Source organism: Oreochromis aureus, linkage group 5, assembly GCF_013358895.1.
Source record: "Oreochromis aureus strain Israel breed Guangdong linkage group 5, ZZ_aureus, whole genome shotgun sequence".
In the NCBI taxonomy this organism is placed as follows: Eukaryota; Metazoa; Chordata; class Actinopteri; order Cichliformes; family Cichlidae; genus Oreochromis; species Oreochromis aureus.
The window spans coordinates 30519289-30543686 of NC_052946.1; the positions used below are offsets into that span (position 1 = coordinate 30519289).

Genomic DNA, 24398 nt, shown 5'->3' on the forward strand with positions numbered 1-24398 from the left:
ATATAGTTTTTAACATGGCTGTCTCATTTACAGATGGGCAGACACAAAATTGGGACGGCATCTCTATGTAGCACCTTGAATTGCACACCAAAGTCATTGTTTTGGAGAATGTTATAAACAGCAAGAACATAAAAAACCCCAGAGAAATAGATTCTCTCCTTCAGTCTCTATCTTACATTCACACTCTGCCCAAACTAATCTCATGGAAACCTCAAATCTGCTGTTTTGGGAAAAAACAGTAGTACATCTTAAGGTTTTAGTGCACGCAGGACAAAGTCTGAACATTAGGCTTTTTAACATTTAAACACCAACACTGGTACACAAATATCACTGAGAGGAAGAGGCACAGATTTTATTACCAGAGGTGCAAACAAACCACTCCATTAAAACAAAACTCCTTTTATGTCTGTTGAATTTTCCTCTTTTTCCCCAGTTTGCTTTATTATCTGTTATAATTTAATGTTGATTTAAAAAAAAAAACAACAACTTTAGGGTTTTACTATGATAAGGACAGAGTCTGTGATGACTCATTACTGATGACTATACCTTAATCCATCCATGAGGAAGGTTGGAGCACTCACCCACAGAGCACGACAGCAGTAATTCATTAATAAGTTAAACCATTTCTGGCATGGAGACTAGAGCATTCAGGGTCTAACAGGAAATGGCATTATGTCCCCCGCTTTAGACAGGTGAGCTGTTAAACAGTCCAAATTTATAAGCTGGAGTCTAATAATTGTCTAATGCAAATCCAGAGATTTCTTGGTCTGTGTTTTTGCTGGAAACAGCTGTCATCATAACAGACACACACATGCACATATACACAAATACACAAGTTCGAAAGTGTTATTACAATTCTCTGCAGTTAGTGCTTACAGTATTGGTTTCTAGAAGTGCAGCAAGCCTGTTAAATGTTCACACCACGCCCTGGCTCTTCCTGATGGAGTTGCGGATATGTCTCAATGAAGCATCACTTTACCAGATTGAGGAAGCCAATGGTGTTACATATCCCATGTCTGGAATGGGCTAAATTGCATCACAGGTTTCAGCTTGCTTATTGATGGTCAAAGCAGCACATCTGGTGTATTATTAAGCTGTACCTTGTTGAGGATTATGGGTGTATGTAATTTTATCTTGTAGCATTAGCAATCCACTGGATGAACGCATTCTGCTTTTTAATACTCTCACTGACTCGGTATAATTTAATTGGAAGTGCAGCAATAGTGCTAATAATGACTGATGAAGTATAAACAGTGGAACAAATTAAATTTTTAGCTGGATCATCTTACTGTTGTTGTCAGTTCAGAATTTTAAATCTCTGCTTCTTTTTGAACTTGCCAATTGTGCTTTAGCTGCAAATATTTTGATGTGTTCAGTGTTTTTGAACTGGCAGTGTTTATATTCAGGAAGCAAAGTGCCTCTTAAGATCAATCTGTCAAACCAATTTGACTTTCACTGACGTTAACTTTTCCTGTGAAGCAGCCATTAGTCCATAGTGGTGGCAGAATGGCTCCTTTAATAAAGATTTTGTCAAAAGAGATCATAGTGCCATTTTACACAGCCATTTCCCATTGAATGTAATCAAAGCCCACTTGCACTGACCTAACAGATAAAAATACACCATCTCAGTGATGATCTCACTCAAAAATACATAAACTATTCGAATTACAAGGTGACACGCAAGCTTTTGCTTCAGGTTGCTGGCTCAAGAATTTCGATCAATACAAGCTGTTAAGACCTAGAAGCCGCCGATAGATCAAATGGTCAGTACAGGTGAGAGATAGACTTAAGGGGCTTTAGAAGTCAGTGGTAATGGTATAAAATCAGTTTGCAAGGGCTGAAAGATGATATTTCCGACCACATTTTCTATATCCATAATGTGGTTATGGGTCCTACTGTGCAAGTTGGAATGTGGCGGGGAGGCAAATTACCACAGCCACCAGGGGAGGATGTTATAAAGTGATCATGCAATTATCTTAATGGCTGTGGGACAACCAAGCATAAATCAATCTTCCAGCATTAGATTAAGACCTGTACAGCAAACCATTGTCTGCTAGCCATGTTGATGAGAGAGGACGATAAGGTGAAAGAGCAGCTGGTGAAAAGTGGAAAAAGTGCAGCACTGACACAGTGGGGTCAGGGTGGGGTGTGGGATTTCCCCAAAGGTGCTAATGACTATCTGGAGTATTTTGCAAAAGCGTGTTACACCCGTGTAGAAGCCGAGCCAAGTGAATTAATGAATTTTGAGCCAGAGGGATGCTGCAGTCTCTAAGGATCTGCTGATACCACCGTCTTCTTGCACAAATAAATGAAGCACCTGAGCACACCAGTGAAAATCATGGCAGCTATGTCAGTTACAAACCTTGTTTACCGCAAAATTGGTCCATGTGGTGAAATGAACATGCATGAGTAAAAGGTAGAAGCATTTACGCTTGTACTTCTGTGTGTGCAGGTATTATGTTCATGCTTCCTTAACTCTATGAATGTGCATGACTTGCGCGTTGCGCTATATTTGAGTGTATACTGTAGCTTTGGAATTTTATGCATCTCAAGAATGAGTTAGTAATGGGAACGGGGGCCTAGGTATCAGAAAGCTGGAGAGGTAGGCAGTAGTATTTCTTTCCTTTTTTTGACTAAAGAGAAGGTAGCATTAAATGGAGTGACTTTAAGTCCTTCATGCAGAGCAGACTGTGATTAGGGGCTTAACTCAGCAGCAGCCCCCCACTCCCTCTCTGTGTCTCCATCTTTGCCTCAGACACTGCCTCTGGGAAACACACGCCTCTCTGTGCCAAAGCTCCACAGCTCTTTCTCCAGCTTTTGCAGCTTCTCTTGGCAGTCTGAGTTACAGTGAGTAGAAAGGATGAAGAAAAGGCAAAAAAGAAATCCCAGATTAAAAAAGATGTGGCCGAAGGGGCCAAAGCCATTTCCTACAAAAATAAAGTTCTAAAGCAGCATAGCATGAACAACACGCACAGGTCACCTTAGGGAGCTCAATTCACTGCTGGCTGTGTGCAGCTCTGTGTGCCCCGGTCCACTCAGTGGGAGCTGGAGTGGGCTACTGGGCGAACTCGTTAGGCGCCGGAGATAAACCTTATCACAAGTCTGCTGAGTGAGAACAGCAGGGGTGGACTGATTCCTCTCAATTTATCTCTTTCATTCTTTTCCTCTCTTTCTCCCTCGTTCTCTCTGTCTCTCACATACACACAAACACACAGAGGATCAGGCACTATCTTGGTTAATAGACAAACCACATTCTGATGGTCCTTGTTGTTTAAAGAGTCAGTGCACGCTCTGTTTCACTGCCCTCTTTGCCACTTTGAAAGATGAAACGGAGCAGGTTTGGCAGTTGGCCCAAAGGGAGGGTGTGAGGTGGTTGGGTTAAGGGATTAATAGGAAATCCTATAGCAGAAAGGGTAACAGCCGAACCAGACTTCTATACAGGAGAATTGGCTGTTAAATTGAACAATTAATACTATTTTCTGCAGCAGTTGCATGTTGGTGCATGATGTCAGTCTTAACAGGATTGATGTTTTTAATTATTACAGATAAACAGATTAAACGTTAGCTCAGAATTTGACTGAATTTTTGCCGAACTGTTCCCGAGTGCATCGGTGGTGATTCTAATAAACATAGCACTGAAATGAACCAGTTCTGAAACTCGGGGTGTGTTTAGAAAACAATCAGTTTTAAATTCAATTAACTGCGTAAGTCATTTGTCAAAGTAAAATGCCAAATGTAAGCTACTTTTATCTTTTCAGTTTCAGTATATTTACTATTTTGTATTGTACGATTGGAACACTTGGGTTTCAGCCCAAAGGCTGGATGAAGCAGTTTAAAAATGGCATCCTAGACTCTGTGGTGACGTGGTAATTTTTCATTACTTGAACTGTGAGAAGAGTTGCAGCTCTAAAAGGAGGTAGTAGCTGAATCAGGAATGGTATTTACTGTACTGTATTTGCTGTAAAAGGAAAAAAAAGGACATGATATCTTTTGGCATGGACCGTAATCATGTTTGTTTGCTCTTTCTCCCCTTTCATCTCTCTTTGACTGTACAGCTCCTACAGTTTAATCGGCCGTATCTTTCGGTTTTGTCAGACAGGCTGTGTTAGTTTGAAGCCTGGAGACCAATAATGGAGGCATTTATGAAACCCAGTAATCTGACAGCTCAGCAAGCTGTTTAACAACTGGCATTCGATGGCGTCACATGGAGCACTTGGAACTGAATTACTTAAATTACATACCTGTCTCTATCTAGGACACATACTGTATGTTTTCTTGTGCACAGTATTTCTGTCCCACCACTTAGTCAGCAAGGCTCTGAAGATGATCAGTGCCTACTTCCTTTCCTGATCTAACCATTTTCAAAGAGGTATATGTGCATTCTGTATTTGCAGTATTTTACAGTTAGGGGACAAATAGTGATTCACAAATGCCTCATATCTTCTCCAGTAGGAAAGCACCTCTTCTTCTGCCGCTCTAAAAAGGTTCTTTACGATCCAAGACTACAAAGACTTGCGAAATAGTAAAGGGACATGTTTCTAGACTCCATTTATGAGGCATTAGGCTAGGATGGGGTTGAGGATGGCTGCTATGCCAGAGCTCTTATAATACCTTGGGGGATTTCATCATGTATGCTTTGAAGTGCGGAATGACAAACTGGAAGGGGTTTGGACTGCATCAGGGTTAGCCTTCTTTCTCTATTTCTGAGAGGATTAGCTTCTGTGTCTCAGCTCAGAAAACGGCAAAGCCTGCTCACATCTCGCCGCTAATACACTCCACTAGTTTACATAGATCGCACAGATCATCGCCATTATTATTTATTTACTTACTGATGTTTGCTGTAGTCAAACAAACACGTTTGAATTGATTGCTACTAAGCCTCGAAAACTATTAATTATAGCTGCTCCGGTCTTTACCATCTGTTGAAACACACCGTTCTGGTCGCCGAGGTCAATGCTTGTTTACTGGACTAGCTGGTGCTTTTGGGCCATGTTGTGCATGTCCCTCTCACTTGCTGTGTCATCCATCTTTCCTGGTGATGGAGTGATAAGAGAGCCCCAATGCACATTCAGCTAGGCACATGAAAGTGACTGCATGTACAGAAAATGAGCGGGTTGAGTGGCACCCCTGGCAGCAGCATACACTGTGTTCATGGCTACATTTATGGCATTGTCTGGGGAATGAGTGATTTACAGACATAATGACTCAAAGCTCTTACACCCAAGATGAATGAAAGGGTTCACTTTGAAGGCTCTGTGTGTGTGTGTGCGTGTGTGTGGACAGTACAGATGAGACACGATGTTATGAAATATGGATTAAAAAGGACGACAGTGTGAAAAGGTGGCCTTCCCCTGTAGCAACACATTTCTGATGATTTATTTCCTTTTCCCCCTCTAGACTCTTTTTATTCAAATTTTTTAAAGGTAAAGTCATCAAATTGACAAGTTACGCAATGCTTGTCCCTCTGTTTTTCTTGAAGGTCATTTGCTACCTTTCAAAGTAGCAGCTTCAGCCACCTCTCTGATTTGTTGAGAAAAGATGCCCCAGCATGGATTAAAAGCTCGTTCTGTCCACATAGCCACCCAGGCGTAGCGGCTCCCCTTCTAACTCTGCAGTAATATCCTTCTGGCAAACAGAAAAACACAAACAGCAGGATGCGCAAGTGCTTGAGACTGTTTCGAGAGAGCACATCGATCTCTCTCAGACCCGATCCTCATCAAGATCACTTTGCTTATATTGTTAAAGGCTTGACATTAACTTTGAAGCATCTGTCCAAATATCTGACAAGTGTGTTTAGATTTCACGTAACTAAACATGAGTCTCTTTTAATTTTTTTTTCATTTTTCAATGCATAGTGCAGTTCTCAGATTCTGAATGAACAATAGAAAGCAAACAAAATAATTAAAATAATTAATTTATCCGTGATTCTTATAAGTGGCTATAAACTATGTAACCTTGAAATACTTCACAATAGACCTCGACCCAGCTACAGGCAAATATAAGGTGAAGAAATTGTTGTCGCTTTACAGATTATCTTATTATTTTTCGGTCGACATCATATTTGGAAAAAATGTTTCTCAAGGCACATTCATGAACATTTACTGATTAATTAGTTTCAGTGCCATTTCAATTCAAGCCACTGCTATCCTGTAAATAATCTCTTCATTTAATCCCTCAGTTGATTAGTCACTGATCATCTTATCATCAATACTGTTTTACAGGCACATTTCCTACTAGTTCTATAAATCGCCATATCCGTGCCTAGCAGGTCACATTTAAGAAAGTTTCTACATCAATTTATTAATAATTGCTGGAATGGAAATGAAACATGTGTCCCTATTTTCACAATGATTGCAATTTTGTAAAACAAAATCAGGTGTGTCTGAGGCTTTATAAATTGACTCTTGATTAGTCAATCATAGAATTCTGAGTTGGGTAAATGATGGGGAAATAATTCAGACTGTTATTCTGCATCTAACTGTTATTTGGAATATTTAACTAAATAGTGAATAAAGACAAACTCTTTTGTTTGTTTCTGACTTTTAACCTGTTCACTGAGCACAGTGGCGCATTAGAAATTTAGGATACTCAACATACATTGGGTCATATTAATAATGATGTTCAGTAAGTCAATAGAAGCTGTGATCTGTTGCTATATTTTATTTTTTCTTCATAATTTTTTGCTGCAGCGATGCTCAGATCTAACACCAATAACTGCACTTTAGCATTTTCGATTTAACTCCAAACAAGGCTAATATGTTCATGTGCGCAGCTTCTGGGTTTTATTTGTTTGCAAGGTTTGCATTTTAGATTCTGAAGACTTATAGTACATGCTCACCACAAATTAAGCATCATGCTGATGTTTTCACAGGATAACCGGAGTTATTGGAGTTATTGCTTATATGTTTGAATAATTGCTGTCTTAAGCATTAAATGCATAGATGCTAGCACATTCTTTTTTTAGAACTGCTTTTTGTGTTTGTTTCTATCCACAAACTAGTATTTAAAATGGATTTGGTATAAAAACTGTATCCTCTGATTAGTAGATGTAACTGATTGCTGTAATTGCTCTATTTTTAAGCCACTATCTGAAGCTTTGTAAACATGGACCATTGTCCTCACTACAAAAACAGAGCACTTCTGTTCATGCTCATCTTCTGAGTTCAGAGAGGGCAGAGGAGCGTTTGGCATGCAGAATATAACAAAGCAGGAGGAAGTGTCAGTCTAATTTCTCTGTGTGAAGCTGGATCACAGCAGACCTGTCGCCGGAGCTGATACGTCTTGGCCCTTCTGGTCACTGCGGCTCACCACAGCAAAACCCAACCCCAGACACACCAAACTTGTCACTGTCACAAATACAGGGGGCATTGACAACATGCGGTTTCAGACTGCTTGACATTCCCGATCAAAGAGCCCTCTCTCTGAGGTCAGGGCAGAAGTCAAACTTTGGCATTCGCTGAGAACAACTCTGGGGGAGTTGTGACAGTTCCCAACATTTTGGCTAATGTACCGGAGTGTCCAGAGGTCACGCTTTCTTTGTAGATCTGGATCTACCCTGCCTTTGGTCAGCAGCATCAGCAGCCGAGATTATTGAAGTCCAGTAATAGTTAGAAGGTGCTTCGTATAATATTGGAGTGACTGCTGTGTGCCTTACTTTACAATCAATTTAAATTCTATATCAACAGTTATAAACAGGAGCTGACTATGAAAGTGGGAATTTGTTACAATTTTAAGAGCACCTGTAAAAAAACGTACTAGACTAAAAAAAAAAGAAACATAAGGTAAGAGTTTAAAGCCTAAAGCATATTATTTTTATAATGAGTGATGCTGACCTTGTACTCTGATACCAGAGTGGAGTTATTGTATTGTGTAGTCATTGTATTGTATTGCAAATGGCTGCCAAGCTCACTAACAGTAACCACTTTTTGTCCCTGCCTTATTGGCCAGCAGGGCGATACAGCTTGGACTGCCAGAGCAGGCATTAAAGTTGCTGAAATAAACAGCGGTGTTTCGAAATAAATAGTGCAAACTCTGAAAGGCTTTTGTAGTACCTGCATGTTAAAATAATCATGTCATCATTACCGCCTGCGTATCTAAGCTTTTAATTAATTTGCTAAACAGCTGGAACTAGGAACAGTGAAAAGGATTTGAAATTTTTAATTTATGGTGTAATGAATGGATTGAGGTGGTTTTGCAACTGCTGAGTCTTGCTGTCACAGTTAGTGCTGCGGAGCAAGACTCTTTCACTGGATGCATTTTCAGTTTTCTTATTATTTACACATGCTGTGCATAGTCTTTGTAAACTAGTTAAAGGCTTTGCATTGTTCACTTTCCTCTGCTTTCCTCCTAGCAATCTCCTTTCCAAAAGAGGGCAGTGCAGTGTCTGTATAAATGTGAATAGAGCAGCCACACCCCTGCTTGACAGTGAGGTCATTTGCAAAGGGCCTGATCTGGTGCTGTGACAGCTAACATACTAATTACAGGGAATCATAGACACTCTAGCAATGCCTGAGAGTGGAGTTCTCCTTCTCGGGCCCTGGGTTTCTGCTCACTCTGTACTTGTCAAGATAGCATGCAGGAACAAATTATGTACCCAGAAGGGAAATCCTGCAGATCTGCTAAATGTGCTAATTTGGTCACATTTTCCTCTGTGATTATACATCAATGTGGGAAGGATGATAGGAAAAAGCTGCATTGAGTCAAAAGGAAAGGGATGAAGGCCATCTTGTCTTTGAGTTCCTATTGTGCTAAACAAGTCCTGTCTGTTGCAGTGATAGCTTCTCTCCTTATATTGCTTTTCTAGTTAGTCTAATTAGTGTTCCTGCTTCATATTTTTAAGACATGCAGAGCTACTGCTCTGAATGCTGCTTAATTTATTGTTGTTGGCCACTGGTAAGCTTTTTAAGGATAGGCTGTCTTTGCATTCTGATCTCTCTTTATGAAGGTGCAAACACCAGGATTACTTTTAGCTTTCAAATTTTTCAGAATGTTTGTTCAATTCATTTAATTACTGTGGAAACTCATGAATTTGCCGTTCAGTTCAGTCATGAAAGAAGAACCAAGAACCAATCTAAGATCATCACATCATGGTTAGAAAATTATGTTCGTCAAAAGTAACAGAAGAAGAATAAAAATTGAGACAACTAGCCTTAACCTATGGTGCTTAAAGTACTGTTTAAAAACCAAAGATTTATGTTTGTTTTATGTTATGCCAAAGAGGCCACCATAGATTTAGTGTCCAAGGATTGTAAGGGGCACATTCAAATTTGGGAGGTACTCCTTGATGTGCAGAGCTTCCTTGGCAAAAGTGTTACAGCCACCAAATGGCTAGGACTGAGCTGGCACCAAGGTTCCCTTTGTTCTGCATTTCCTGCCATCTGATATTAAGGATTATAGAAAGCCCTGTCCAGTCTTACGCCCAGGGTTTCATCTGGGACCCCATGTTGACACACAGTTGTGTCAGTTTCTGTGTTTGAGGTGAGTAAAGATCCCACATCCCAAGCTTGTTTGGACCCAGTACGGATATCTCCTGTCTCTGGCAAAAGGGAAGGGAAGATGGAGGAAGTGATTGAATACACAGTAGCCCGTAGTCCTCTTTTGAACCCATTAATGCAGGGGCAGTACAACCGCTTTCATCCAGAGTTGGAACTGCCATGGCCGCAGGAGTCAGCGGTGTGGGTGTGTGGATCCGTGTGTGTGTATCTGTGAAGAGGGGGCATAGCGACACAGCGAATTTGCATCACATTTGTTGAGCGTGTTGCAATCGTTCAGCCAGGAGCGGTGAAGGACACGAGGAATAAAATCTCAGTCGAGTCATGAATATGAGTTTGTAATGTCCTACCAATGTCAGGCTGTGGCTTTGAGCAGAGATATGCAAAACCACTCTCCAGCTTCATTCCACTTATTGCTGATATGATCTGTGGCATAGCCAGGGGAGACAGGGAATCGTTACTGTACAGACAGTGGTTATTAAATTGGAGGAAATGTCCTGAGCCAGTTTTAATAATAAGCTGATAGCCATATGGTTTTGCTGAAAGTCCTAACCCCCTCTAAAAGGCCCAATACGGGCCTATCAAGAGTTAAAAATCAGGTTGTCTACTCAGCCTTCTTGTGCAGATGGTTTAATCTTATTGTCTTCAAATGACTTTGAATATTCTGAGTGTAACGCAGGCCTGCAAGCACAGCAGGTGGTTGGCCCTTTGATCTCTGCTTGTTGATGCTAGTGGAATTTAAATCACAGGGTGACATCTAGCTCATGAAATCATAACATTAACAGCAAGTTTCTGCTTTGATCCTGTTGTCCTTTTGTATTAGGTTCATTACAGATTATGATAAATTGCAAGAGTGATAATGAGCAAACAACACTTTGCTGTGGCCATATGGTCATGTCTTGAGAGTGTGACTGTCCACAAGCACTATGTTTGTGAAATTTTGTGTGCATACGGTATACTCTACATGTATGTGCAATGGAAATGTTTTGTCTTACCAACTCTTTGACCTTTACAAAATCTGCCTGCAGGTACAAATAAGGTAACCTGAACCTGAATGACCTCTGTTTCAGCGTCCATTTACTTTTCCCTTTTAAATAGAAAAAAATAAGTTTTAAAAAAGTTATTATTAGTTAAAACTTACTAGTTACAGCAGATTGTGATTTGCGTATAATAGTTACCAGTGAATAGAGAAGAGGTTCTAAGACTTAATGTCCATGTTTGGGATTCAGTCCGAGATTTCTTATGGCAGGAAGAATGAATCATTGAATCGCAAGCACATAAATATGTTAGTTAACCTCTCTCTAACCTCAGAGATTACTCTATGCAACTCTGCAGGTCTTTGTTCAATTTTGCTGTCACCATTAAAAAAATCATCAATTGTTATTAAATATTCATGATATACTTTTTTTCATTACTTATAGACTTCTCTATTAGTAAAATAATATCTCAGTTGTTTCTATAGCAACATTACACCGTGCCAATAATTTATTTACACAGCTCTTCTCTGTTTCTGGGTAAAATGTGCAAAAACAATGTCCCTTCGTCCCTATATGTACCTGTCACACAGAATGGCCATGTTGAATATGGGCCCAACAGTCAGTAGTGTAAAAGGAGCCTCTGCTTACTTAAAAAAAACAATAATAAGACTAACAGACTGGACTGTCTCATCACTCTGTTAGTATTAAGTAGTTCAAATACATTACCCAAACTGTCCTCAAGTGTGCCAGTGTGACCTCGGAGGTATTAAAACTACAGGTTGACAGAAGTCAGAGTTTCTTTATTCCAAATGTAGTCATTATCTTTTTTTTGTTTCTTTTTCAAAATTCTGTTTCTTAGACAACAACCAAAAAGTACATCATTTAGAATTAGATTAATAGACAAGGATTCCTTTGTAAATTGATAAAAAGATAAAGGGATAATTAAACCTTTGGATCGTTTTATCGTTTGGCTTTTTTTGGTGTCGGTGTCAAAAAGAACTGCAAAGCAGATCAAGGGTGTTCATAAACAACTGATGGGATTTTGACCCTTGTGCCATCTGCTGACCAGCAGAATTGAATCATTGAAAAAGAAAAAAACAAAGCGTAGGTGTCTCATTGAAGCACAGTTGTTACATGCTTTCACTTCATGTAGTTGAAATCTTGTCTCTGGTTGTCCTCCCCCTCCTCCATTACTCTGGTCAAGAATTCTCACTGAACATTTGCTAAATGTCACCTTGTCTTTTGTTTCTTTCAGCTCTCACCATCTGTCTTTCGATTCTTCGTAGCATTTTTTTTTCTTTGTTTGTGTATGTGTTCAAACTGCGTTGTGTATACCTCACTATGAATTATTTTTTACGTATACTGACTGATTTACTTTCTTTTTTTAAATGTTATTTTCTTATTTGTTTTTTGTACTTTCGTTCAAGCACAGAGCAGACCCAATATATTAGGAGTTTCAAGGGAATTTTTGTGCAAGATTAGAAATCAGTTACTCAACTGGGACAAGGCTGAACAAGTTTAGAGCACATTAGATGTAGAGAGCACGCTCCATAGCAGACACGCTTGTCAGTGCTACACTGACATAAAAGGTCAGATTAAGACGAAAAAAATGTGGTTAACCAAGTCAGTATCGTGTTATTTAGAAATACCAGTGCGTCAGGGTTGCCTTCTTGATAATCTGAGCAGAAAACTTTGAAAAATCTCTCATATTTGTGGTTTGTTTAGTGTGCATTACCTGTAGCAAGGCTTTGGATGTAAGCAATTTCAGGTTGACTGGCGATTCATTTTGCGGCCATCCTGCCTGTAGCCTGAGGCAGTGGGGTTGCAGTGGGGAGGGAGCGCAAACACCAGTCAATTACCAGTTAATAAACAGTGGAAGTTTTCTATTAGTGCTTGTTAGTGCGTGTAAAAGATTGTTGGTATGTGGAATTGGGGGAAGTCACTGTGACTATGGAATCCGAAAAAAATAGTACAGCCATATTTGCTTTCTCTGGGTGTAATATACAGCACCCAGCCCTCTCTGTGCATGCCATTTAAAGAGATAATATTTATTTGATTTTCAGAAGGCCATGGTGCAGTGTATAGCGTTTCCAAATACTTTTTTTGTCTCGTAAAAAGGTCCAGAAATGTGTGGTCAGGAGTTTCTAGTAAGGCAATATATCATAATTGACTATAAAGCTCTCTTTCCAATAAAGCATATATAAGCGTAGTGGAGGCCAAACAATGCAACGCTGGCTGCAGCGTGTCTCGTCTTCTTGTTGATAACATTATAGGACCCTAGTGAGTATGATGCATGGACTTTTTTCCGGAAAGCAATTGTCAAAAATCCCACGTGTAGTAAATCTCCCACATATCTGAAAGCAGGTTTCACTGTGCTTACAGAGGAACATTGCTGTAAGGAAAAACAGTGCACCTGAGTAGCCTTGGGTTGTATAACAACATTAATTGGATTTGGAGAAGTCATCTTTTGCAAGGGAACACTGTTCTGACAGTCTGACAGCCAGAAGCATGAATCATTAAAATGCTACCCTGTCATATTAGACCACTACCAATCTCTACCACTGCATGCATTTGCAGTTGTTGTTGCACAGAGCCAAGAGCTGTACCAGCATGTACACCAACTAGGCAAAATCTTCACAGTACATAAAAGACAATAACAATAAATGGTCCCATCCATTCTTCCCTGTAGGATTGTAATTTAATTACACACATTTCACATTTATTTTCAGAAGAGCAGTGGAAGCTCCCGTGCTTACCATTGCCACCTGGAGCCAGCATCTGGGCTGGCGCCCTCTTGGGGTAATGGGTGGGGCACTTTGCAACTTGTTCTCTAACGTGTGCCTTTCTCTTATTTTTGCATTTGTCCCTCTTGATTGTATATATTTCTCCTTTTTGCTGTTTATTCCCGCTGTCTATTATTTATATTTTATTTTGGCACAGTGACAGTAAAAGGCTATTCTATCCTATTCTGTTCTATTCCATTCTATTCATTGGTAACCAGCAGCTGGGAGCCCGCGCTCTCATCACATCAACAAATCTTGCTTTAATTAGCTCACCTGCCCATTTCCTCCCTTTTCTTCCCCCGTGTTCCCTGAAGTCCTCCATCAACCCTCCCTCAGCTGGCTTACAGGCTCACCTTCCTCTCTCATCCTGCCTCCCGCGCAGGGGAATAGCGTTAGCTTTTCAACTTCACACCTACAGCTCTGCAGGCACACACACGCAGAATGTGCGATAAACGAGACTGACAATAGACTTTGAGAAGGCTTGGATCTTATTGATTTTTAAATGGGGCCTCACTGATACGGTATTAGCATTGGGATTGCCAGTGATATGGCCATTGCTGAAGGCTCACATTTCCTAGGTGCCTGTCAATATAATTTGCACATTCACAGGTAGAAATGGTCTTACAGGCTCTGTTGTTATGCTCACCCGTGCTCTTTCCACTGGCTGCTTAAAGAACTTCAATAAGTGGACCAGTGGTTTACTGTATTGATCATAGTCACTGTCTGCACTTTAATGGGAGCCAGATCTATCCTTGGCTTGGTATCCTTGTGTATTTCAGGCCTTGTGAGCTATTTCCACTCAAATTGTTCATGTAGCAGTTGAAGAGCTTCATTTCAAATTGATAATATAGAAAATATGACTCACACTAATTATCACATGATTGTGTGGAATTAAATAATTGCCCTATAAGGAAAGAAGTGCTGTTTAACATTTTAAGCATAATAAGGGGTCATTAGCAAATAGCTAATTACTTATACAATATTCTAAAATGAGATTTCCTCTTTATATCCGCAATCATTTTTACAAGAGTAGGCGTCAAATTTTTCGAATGGTGGATAACTCATTAAGGAAGGAGCCTCTTCATTTACAAATGAGTTCTTTATCTGAATGATCCGAATGCACATTCCTGTTTTTGAATACTGCTTCCATTTGTACTGCCAGACTGACTTTGCTAACTCAAAAAGTAATCTAGGTCTGGGAAGTTTGGCCTGCAATGCTTACCGGTCTCAGGTGACTGATAAACTCCAACCACCATTGTGCTGCCAGCACCGTAAGCTATAGTGTTCCAGTCCCTCTGGTCCACCGCCACTCTCTTTCTCTTAACCACAGGGCTTCCATATGGGTACCTATTATGGCTGCCACTTAATTACCTATCAAAAAACATTTCACAGCTCTTGACGGAGGGCTTGCAGAAGGGGAAAAGGGGAAAAGGGGTGGGGAGGCAGGGATAAAGGAGAAAAAAGCAGGGATAAAAAGAGCATGAACGATGCAAGAGAAATGGGAAATTGGGACTGAAAGATTGATAGAGAGGATGAGCCATGCATCTGTGAATTTGAATAAATGGAGAGAGACACAGAGGGAGTGGAGAAATAGCCTCGCAGTGCAGATGAGGGGAGCCGTGAGCTATCCACTACCATTTTTTTGTTTAGTGTTTACAAACACACCCAACAAGAGAGAAAAGAGGGAGGGTCTTGGACAAGGGTGGCTATAAATTACCTGTGATTGATGCTTGCTGCCATAGAGGACGACAGTTAAAGACGCGCAGCTCTTATTGTTGACACTCTGTTCACTTTCACTCACCCTTCCCATTCTCAAAAGCAGCACCTTACCCACTGTCACCTCCCATCATCCCGACAACACACAATTAGCTGTTCTCTCTGTCACACAGTCCACCCTTAGCGGTCATGCAGTAAAATGGTAATCATTTCCTATATGACAGACTGCTGGTTAGAAAAGCTGGGGGTTTGATCGGGTATAGACTCCACACTGCAAATGTCAATGTCTCATTTACAACCTGTCAAATAACTTTAGATTTATTTTACTTTTTTAAAACTTATTAGCTCTTTTGTATTGATAATAAATACTTTGACAGGTACTTTGTCTTTCACATCATTGTGCATTCAAGTTTGACAAGTTAATATTGTAAAGTTAGCAGCTATACTAAATCCCAGGTGCTTTTTAAGGGAATAATCTTTGCAAAATTATTGCACGTGGAAATAATAAGGAGTTTCACTTTTCTGCCTTTGCCTTCTATGTTTAAATTGTTATTTTTGTGTTTCAAAGTTTTCCAAACAAAATGTATAAAGTGCACTGAGCAAAAGAATTCATAGAGCGAATAAGTTGATAAGAAGGGAGCTGAGGGCACTAGAGGAAAAAAAAAACCTAAACTGAAAAGTAACAAATCCAATAATTTTTTATAAAGAAAGCTCAAACTAAACTAGAACCCCAATAGTTGCCTCCAACAATAGCTGGAACATCAAACATTGTTTTGGTGTTGTTCTTTTGATCTTGCCAATGGTAGCAGAATGCAAAGTAACATTTAACACCTGCTGGTTATATAATAATAGGACATTGCATGGAAAACGCTGTGTTTTTCTGTGTCAGTGTTCTTAGAATTCAACTCATGAGTATTTCAACAGCAAACGAGTAAAAAGAATATATACAGTTGTGGTCAAAAGTTTACATATACTCATCACGGGCATGGATATCATGGTAATTTTGGCCTTTTCAGGATGTCTTTCAACTGCTCTTTTTTAAAGGTTATATAGTTGTACAGCAAAAACTTTTAGCAAATAAAAAAAAGCAAGAATTGGATGCACAAGTTTGAAATTATTTTGGCTTTTCTCTAATATGCACTGTGTCAAAAGTATACATATACCCCCACCAATAATTGGTTAAATGTCCCATTTAACCAGCTCGTCCAAATGATTTTTGGTAGCCATCAACAAGCTTCTTCCATAATCCTGGCTAGACATTTGACGACTCTTTTTGGCGGTATTGGTAGATTTTATTTGCTTTGTTGGCACAGCCCCAGCTTTTACGCTACAAATGTTTTAATAGGGTTGAGGTCTGGGCTTTGGGCAGTCCATTCCAGAAGCATAATATTAGTCTGCTTTATCCATTCCAAAACCACTTTTGATGCCAGAAAGCCAGAAATTAATCAAGCATGATATTCAACCACTAAAACAATTTTTATTTTTTATTTTTTTATGGGAAAGCCAGTAAATAACTGTAATTTGGCTTTTTAATCAAACAAAAATGATTTGCTTTACTGCTTTTTTTTGGATGAATTTTAAAATTCATGGATAACAATAACAATAATTATGTTTTAGGATTAAAAAGCTAGCACATACTGGTGGATTAACCATAAACATAAAAAAATGTAAAACTTGCATTGGGTGATGATGTAATATGAATGTAATAAGTAATGTTTGTGGGAAGGTATATAACAAGGTTCTGTCAGTGTAAAAGGAAAAAAAATAAAAGGTAAATTATGGAGCCATGTTAAATACATTATATAAGCAATATTCATTTTTGTCTCTTAAAGCTTGAAGCTGCTCTCCACAATCCTGTTCATTGTGCGCTGTTGGGCTTCTCTGCAGCAAGTACATCCTTACCTCAAGGATACCTCTGGGTAAGTAACATCTTCCCTACACATGCATGCAGACATTACATTACAGGCATTTAAAGTAAAAAAACAAACTCTTCACTCTTAGAGTGAAGAGATCTGATGGTGGTGATGAAACATTTAGTTCCTGAGAGGGGCGATCTCATCTGGAGTGCTTTAGGCTATAACCTTAAAAACCACATCTCCACCAAACTGGCCATCTATTGGAGATAGTGCTCTCAACTGCTATCATCATCAAAACAGCGAGTAGATTTTACAGGAAAGGTGTTTCATTCAGTAAAGTTCTGGCAGCACACAGGGACCTTGACGCTTTAATATTGGCTTTCCTTTAATTTGTCACCAGTCTGTACATGAGTGTATATAAGCACGCACACGCTGTTTAATGTCCATTGACTAAAATCAAGGGAGAAGAATGCTTGTTTTATTGGTACTGATTATTTAAGCTTTTCACACAATTACCATGACAATTTAAATGTCCTTCCTAAATTTTCCTCTCATTCATTAAAGAGCGAATAAAAAATCTATCTCAAGGCTAAGAGCAGGATGTGCAACATTTTTCTCAGTAAAATATCGCCCGAAAACTGAATTCATTCTGTAAAAAGGCTACCGTTGAGTAACTGCTGCAGAGTGTTTCATGATGAGCGAGGAAAATTGCAGAGCCTGACTATCGCATCGTGTCTCGGGACTTGTGGAAATTTAGCTGAATCTACAAAGAAGGGGAGAATTTAGAATGATGCAGACAATCTATTATTGCTATTAATCTTCCAGTTTTAATTTTTTCTTCCCCTTCTTTTTGGAGAAGGTGGGTAATTTATCAGTTAATCCTCCCTGACCTAAAAGGTGGTTAAATCAAGTACAGGCCCTCCAAGAGACAGACTATGGCTCAGTGTCTCAGGCTTAATTGCTTTTGTGTTGGTATTCTAAAGAAGACTGGATGCTCACTCAGATGAGGAAAAGGAGATATGGTGCCATTACCATTTATGTTCTTGTGATATCAGCTTTTAAAGGAGAACAGAAAGTTCCAGTTTTAACCGTGTCCGAATTGAAATCTTTTTCAGTTGACTAACTGCAATTTGTATGTGACCATCAAAGGTTTGCGGGCCTTTTCGTATTCTCAGTTATTTAGAAACATTTTCAGGTGATAGCATCAGAGGTTTCATTTCGAAGTCAAATATTTAGGGACTAAATTCCAATTTTAGTGACGATCAAGCTAAAAATGTAAGTTTCTTTTACCTTACAGTAAAAGGGTTCTATGTGGTTTGTTCATATTCTCCTGTGCTTGTTTTGGGTTCTTCTTCTGGGTTCTCCCACAGTTGAAAAGCAGGCCATAGTAATGTCTTGCATGCTCAATAATCCAGGTGACTGCAGAAGTCACCTGGATGAGTGACGAAACGTTTCTCCCACTGAAAACGCTACGTCCTGTTGAACAGAATCAAATATCTGGGGCGTGCTGTGTTGATGCGGTCTATTTTAACCCAGGAAACTTGAATGACATGTCAGATCTTAATGAGTGAAATGTCCAAGTTGAAAATCATGACTAATGTACTGATGCAATTTGCTGAAAGAAAATAAATAAATGATGTACAATGGCCACTGCAAATGAAAGTCCAAATCACACCAACAATGAAAGTTAAAATTGTGCAAGTTTCCCATTCAGTTCCCTTGAGCATCATATAAGTACGCTTCAAAAGGGAAAATGCTGGAGTTTACTCAGATGGAACATTGCTTGGTAAAAAACGGAAATGTATCTCTTGACGTATTTATAATTTTGTTTGGAAACGAAACTACTCTAAATTGTTTTTACACTTATTGCTCTTCCATAAGTTCAAAATATCTCCCTGTGGAGACTGAAGGACTGAGAGTCCTTTGTGTTGAATGTGTTTTATAACAGGAATCCATTCAGGAGGTAATTTTGCTTTGTTATGAATTAAAGTCTCAGGAGTGAATTTCCTTTGCATTCTGCTTACGCAGTAGTGCACAGTACGCAAACCAACCTTGCAGACAGGACAAGCAGTTCCTGAGTAGCACTGGTCCTTTCTTTTTCTATCGCAGTGATTGTTCCATACAGTACGGTACAAAATGTAACAAAAAGATGGTTTCCAATAAAGAAAAAGATAGTGAAGGCCCGAGGAACCAGGACGAATAATTAGTGGCTGAGTGTTCCGCCTCCAGTTGGTTCTACCTCCCTGGCAGGCTTGTCAAATAAGGGATGACACTAATCATGTTAAAGTGAGATGGGCTATGGGGATTTCTGCGTGCTTTGATCAGAGTAATGACATTGTGTCTAATCATCCTGATACCCCAGTGTTTCCCTGTTTGCCTTCACCTTCCTTGTCCCACTTTCCCCAACTTCCTACTTCTCATTTTAGATAAAGGCCTCATGAATTGTGGTTTTGTCCATTTTCTTTACGCACCTATTCAACAAGCTACCTTTCATAGCTACTTTAAATCATGAGAAACTTAAAAATATAACAGCTTCAGAGTAAATTAACAATGCAGTGACCCATGGTTTGCATTCTGTGTGGTGAAAAGAATTTAGGAGAGGGTGCCATCCTAACCACTCTCCCACACCTCCTCACTGCATGCAGAATAATCTCATTAATGCTGGCAGAGAAAGTTTGTTTTTCTTTCTGCAAGGCAAAGATTCTTTCCAGGGCACAACTCCAAATGTATCTGTTCCTTTAAATACGTCTTTGTGTGGACGCCACAGATTCCCCGGATAGGTTAAACTAAGGCTGTTTGGGTTTTGGGAGGTACAAGTGGACGTGTGAATGTTAAATTGTGTAAGAGGCAGGATGAAGGGGTCTAGGCCTCTGGCTCTGTTTCCACACTCCTTTGAATCCATTTTTGGGCTCCTTCCTGCAAGATAAGTTCTCCCTATCGTCGTTTCACCCTGTGCAACAGAGCATTATTTGTTCTGGCTCCTTCTCAAGAGCTCGAAGGATCGCTCCTGTCCAGATTCTGCGCACTGATACAAATCAAACAAATGATTGCATGCAAATAAGGGTGAGCGTGGAGGAGAAGAGCTAAAGACTATATTTAGCTCCTGTCACATTCGCACGATGTGATTCATACAGAGAATAAATCCTCGCTGTCTCGCAGCAAGCTGCTGTGTGTGTTCTTTTCCAAGAACAGCATTGTGTTTTGTATGTACATCTACCTTGGCTTCTCACAGGAGTAATGAAATCATATTGAAAACTCAAAGTGACACTTTAATTGTTTAGGAATGAAAGCAATGTCATCTTAATTGGAATTGCATCAGAGATAGGTTGGAGGGTTCCTGCCCTTTTAGTTTTCTCAGCATTGGTTTTGACAGGCTTACTCACAGACCAATAAATGTGCAGTAAAAATGTGGTACACAGGATATCAAGCTTCTATTGAGGCAGACTTTTAGCTACAGCTCAGGGCGTCAATCGCCTTGAGGAATCTGTCACGGGTGGTGATGCTTCACCACCCATGACAAATTTATGGAGCATCAAGCAAAGTGGGCGACATCTACAGTCATTGATTGGTGAAAACTTTCTCCACATCGGGCCTCCACGAAACTGAGCTGTCAATAGCTCAGTTTGTACCCTTGTATATATCTGAATATTAGAACTGAGAGCAGCGTCTCAGATGTTTAGTGTGACCTTGGACTTGTTAATATCAGATGTCAGTACATTTAATTGAAAATGATTTTTCTTTTCTCTTTGTAATGAACTGACTCCAGCAATAGATCAGTCACTTGATCTTGTAAAGTAACAAAAACCATCATGATTAAACAACTCAAAGCCTTTCAAAAACTTACGAGAGTCCCTCTGTTCTTCACTGATGAAAAGATCGCACAAGTTTCAAGATTTGTTTGATGTTCTGGCGATGACATTGTGAATCCATTATATAATGGTATTTAATAGCCTAAAGAATATAAAAGGGAGTGAGTTTGGGCTACAAACAGAACGCTTTAATAGGATAATTGGTTCAAGTTTTTTAGGCCTACATTGTTGTCAGGTAGATAATGTTTAATCATGATACTATCCTCTTGCCTTCAGTGAACATACACTGAAATTGTGACCTAAGAGAACTGCTCGGGTTGTGCTCCCTGCTACTGGTATCCTTTTTTCAGCAAAATAGCTTATTATCCGTGGCATTATGATTCAGTCCACTGGTACCGCTTAACATGAGGTCTCAACCTTTTTTACTCAAGGTTTTTTCCTTTCTACAGGTGGCTGGTGGAGCAGAAGGTTCCCAAGGACAGATAGAGATATTTTCCCTCAACAGACCCATGCCACGGGCTGTAAAGAGCCTGCAAGTAGATTCTCCAGTCCGATGTCTTGAATATGTCCCGCTACCTTCCCCGACTGACGAAGTGGAGTCGGGAGTTCCAAAGACACCCTCGGCAATCGGCTCCAATATTTGTGTTGGATTAGACGATGGCCGGTGAGCGATACAAAAAATAAGAGAGGTTTAATGTCAGAAAAGGCCAATTTTTGAAGCTATGTTTAGTGTAACAGAAAAAGCACAAATTCAAAGATAAGGGAAGAAATGGCTTTGGGTATACCTGACATCTTCTGTTTTAAAATAATCTGCTGTATTATCCTCTGTTATGGTCCCCTGGGATTTCTAGCAGTATAGATTTGCTTGTCAGTATTTCATCAAAGCAAGATATCAGAGATGAAACCTCAACACGGCATCAATGCCGCTACTTTAGCTAAGATCACTGTTTCATTTTCAAATAATAAACCTTCTGATCCTCACTGTGTGAGATAGGGGATAGGTTTAATCCCAGTCCCCTGTCACAGTTACAGTGCATAAATTGTTGTTGTTGTTTTAGACAGAGAATACTCCTATGTCTATAAATTTAGTTATTTTTATTAACGTTAGTGTTAGTCATTTACATAGGAACTGATATGTCAGCAGTTTGTTTATGCTGACATATTCCTTTTCAGTGTAAGTGTCTATTCAGGGGCAAGGGAAAAAAGATATAATAAAATAATAACAACTAATAAATATAAAAAAAAAACACAATTTCAGCATTTTAGCACAGCTTGTCAGCTCCGATGTCACTTAACATTTTTTCTCAGTCAGAAAGAAACAAATGTGATGTGCATTTGTCATTCTGAAGAAGACAATAAGATGCAGCAAAGTTCAGATGGCATTTCAAACACAAGAAAGACGGAGTAGTCCCACATACTCAATGCTCTGTGCACTCTTAAATCAAACTGCATGAAAACGAGGCACTCTGTCATTTCAAATGATGCTCATTTATCATGTTGGCTTGTGCCGCTGTTGTTCTTACAGAGTGCTGGTCTATGGCAGTGTGGACACTGCAGCACAATGCTTACTGACCCTCCATAACCCAGAGGGGTGCCCTGTGCTCTGCCTGAAGCACTCCTCCCGCTTCCTGTTTGCAGGACTGCGGAACGGGACCATGATGGTTTATGGAAGAAATAACAGTGGTAAGGTGCTCCTGAAGCTGCTTTGCTATAGTTTAGTGTCTGTCAGGGGTGGCTACCTGTGTGTGTGTGTGTGTGTGTGTGTGTGTGTGTGTGTGTGTGTGTGTGTGTGTGTGTGTGTGTGTGTGTGTGTGTGTGTGTGTGTGTGTGTGTGTGTGTGTGTGTGTGTGTGTGTGTGTGTGCTAGTTAAGGAAGTTAAGGATGTATCATTGACACTGGGTGTAATTTGCCCTTTGTAATGGGTATAAAAAGATAAAGACATCAGAAAATAAATGCATATTTATATTAAATAAATGCTAAAAATGCTGTTTTGTTTTCTTTTTTAAAAACATGTATATCCTGTAGAGATGGCAAATGAGGTGTGTTGTTTTTCCCCCAGTGCAAAACAGACCCAATTACACAGGCAGAAAGCATTATTTTTTTTTTTTTTACAACAAATTACATTTAGATTACTTTGTTGGTTATTTACTCATGTGAGGTCATCCCATATTTCAGGTCTTTTTGTGCCTCTACAGATAGGCACCTGCATGGCACTGATGTCAACTCCTAATGAGATGTGACACCAAAATGGGCTAAAAAGTTTTTTATAGTTGATTTCTAATAGGGATCGTTAATCAACAATAATAATTTTCCCAGCAGTGAAATAATTAGTACAAATGGGTTTGCGGTTTTCTTTCATTAGGTATTTATAAAACATCTATTGTATTCAAATGTAAATTGTTTTCATTAATTTGGTCTGCAAATGTGTGTGTGTGTGTGTGTGTGTGTGTGTGTGTGTGTGTGTGTGTTTAGATAAAATAATTTTAAAATAAATAGATTTCATATATATATATATATATATATATATATATAGGAGTAGTTTTGAAATTATTGCCATAGAATCACTTTTCTCAGTACGCTACACTTCCCTTTCCCAGTGATTTTCACACCTGCTGAAAGTATGAAAATAACACTACACCATGTGGTAGATGGCATGCCATGTTTAGTCAGGCATTGCAAAGGCCAAGGGGGCTTAACACCATCTCAGCAGTGCTTTGCAGTCTTCACAGCCAGCAGGAGCACAATAGCTCTATCACCAGATTCCTTTTACCTGGCCACAGTATGTCAACAGGCTTGCCTGCTTGCCTCTTATGCTCCTCTCTCCTCCCAAGCAGAAAGGATGATTAATTACACCAAGCTGCTGCATACCGATTAAAATTACTATTCATGCTTTGCATTAAAAAAAAAAAAAATTTAAAAAAAGAGGACAGGAGAAGAGCTCTGGAGGTTGCTCAGGAATGTTTGTGGGTTCGGCACATCTGTTAGAGACTTATGCCCTTGACTAGCATGTTGCTGTCTGAAAACGAGTCTACAGCATTCAGGATATACCAAGGCTTCAGCTGAAACCTGTGTCAATATATTATACTGCTTATCTCACTGAGAAGTGCATATTGAATATCATGTACTCTTACGATGATAATATTACACAAATCGTGGGAGGGAAGTTTGGTTAACTGCAACAAGAATGGTCCATATGTTAAAGAGAGAGAAGTAACGGCGTGGCATTGCTTCGCGATAGTGGCCAGAGGGACATTTACAAGATTGAATTTTGAAAAGGTGAAAAAAATGACCTTTATAACATGCCAAACAATTAACCTGTGGAAGTCAGAAGGCATTGTAAAGCTATTCTGCACTGAAAGGCAGAAATAAACAACTCAAAATGTTAATTAAATGGCTGGATGCACTCTTCTCTAATTTTGCTTCATTAACGCATAGCAAAGGAAATTCTCGTGTAATTTACTTTATAATGTGCTTCTGTGGTAGCCACAGTGTGTGCCCCGTGATTAAAACTCAAAATAAAAGGGTCTGCTTCATTTTCACACTGATGAACCAAAGAACGAGGATGAAGTGTCGAGAGCCAAAATTTCAGCTTTTTTGTTTTATTTTTTAATTGACAAAAGACCTGGTGATAAAGATGTTGGGAAATGCATTAAAGTGCACACAAGGCTCGTTGGGATATGGGTGGCAAGGGTGTAAGCATTGTTCTACACAGTGTGTGGCGTTACACAGTGTGTGGTGAGACGCAGTGTGTGGTATTTCAAATGGA

The 24398-nt window shown here is 39.5% G+C and overlaps 1 protein-coding gene across 3 annotated transcripts in view; it reads left to right on the forward strand.

The window, feature by feature from the left end:
* The window catches only part of arhgef10la (Rho guanine nucleotide exchange factor (GEF) 10-like a), a 114029-nt gene that overhangs the window by 74806 nt on the left and 14825 nt on the right, over nucleotides 1-24398 (forward strand). For all 3 annotated transcript variants that reach the window (XM_031733246.2, XM_031733249.2, XM_031733248.2), the window contains 3 exons: nucleotides 16800-16886; nucleotides 21082-21296; nucleotides 22158-22315. In XM_031733246.2, the coding sequence (XP_031589106.1) occupies nucleotides 16800-16886; nucleotides 21082-21296; nucleotides 22158-22315 (460 nt within the window). The remainder of the gene's footprint in view (nucleotides 1-16799; nucleotides 16887-21081; nucleotides 21297-22157; nucleotides 22316-24398) is intronic.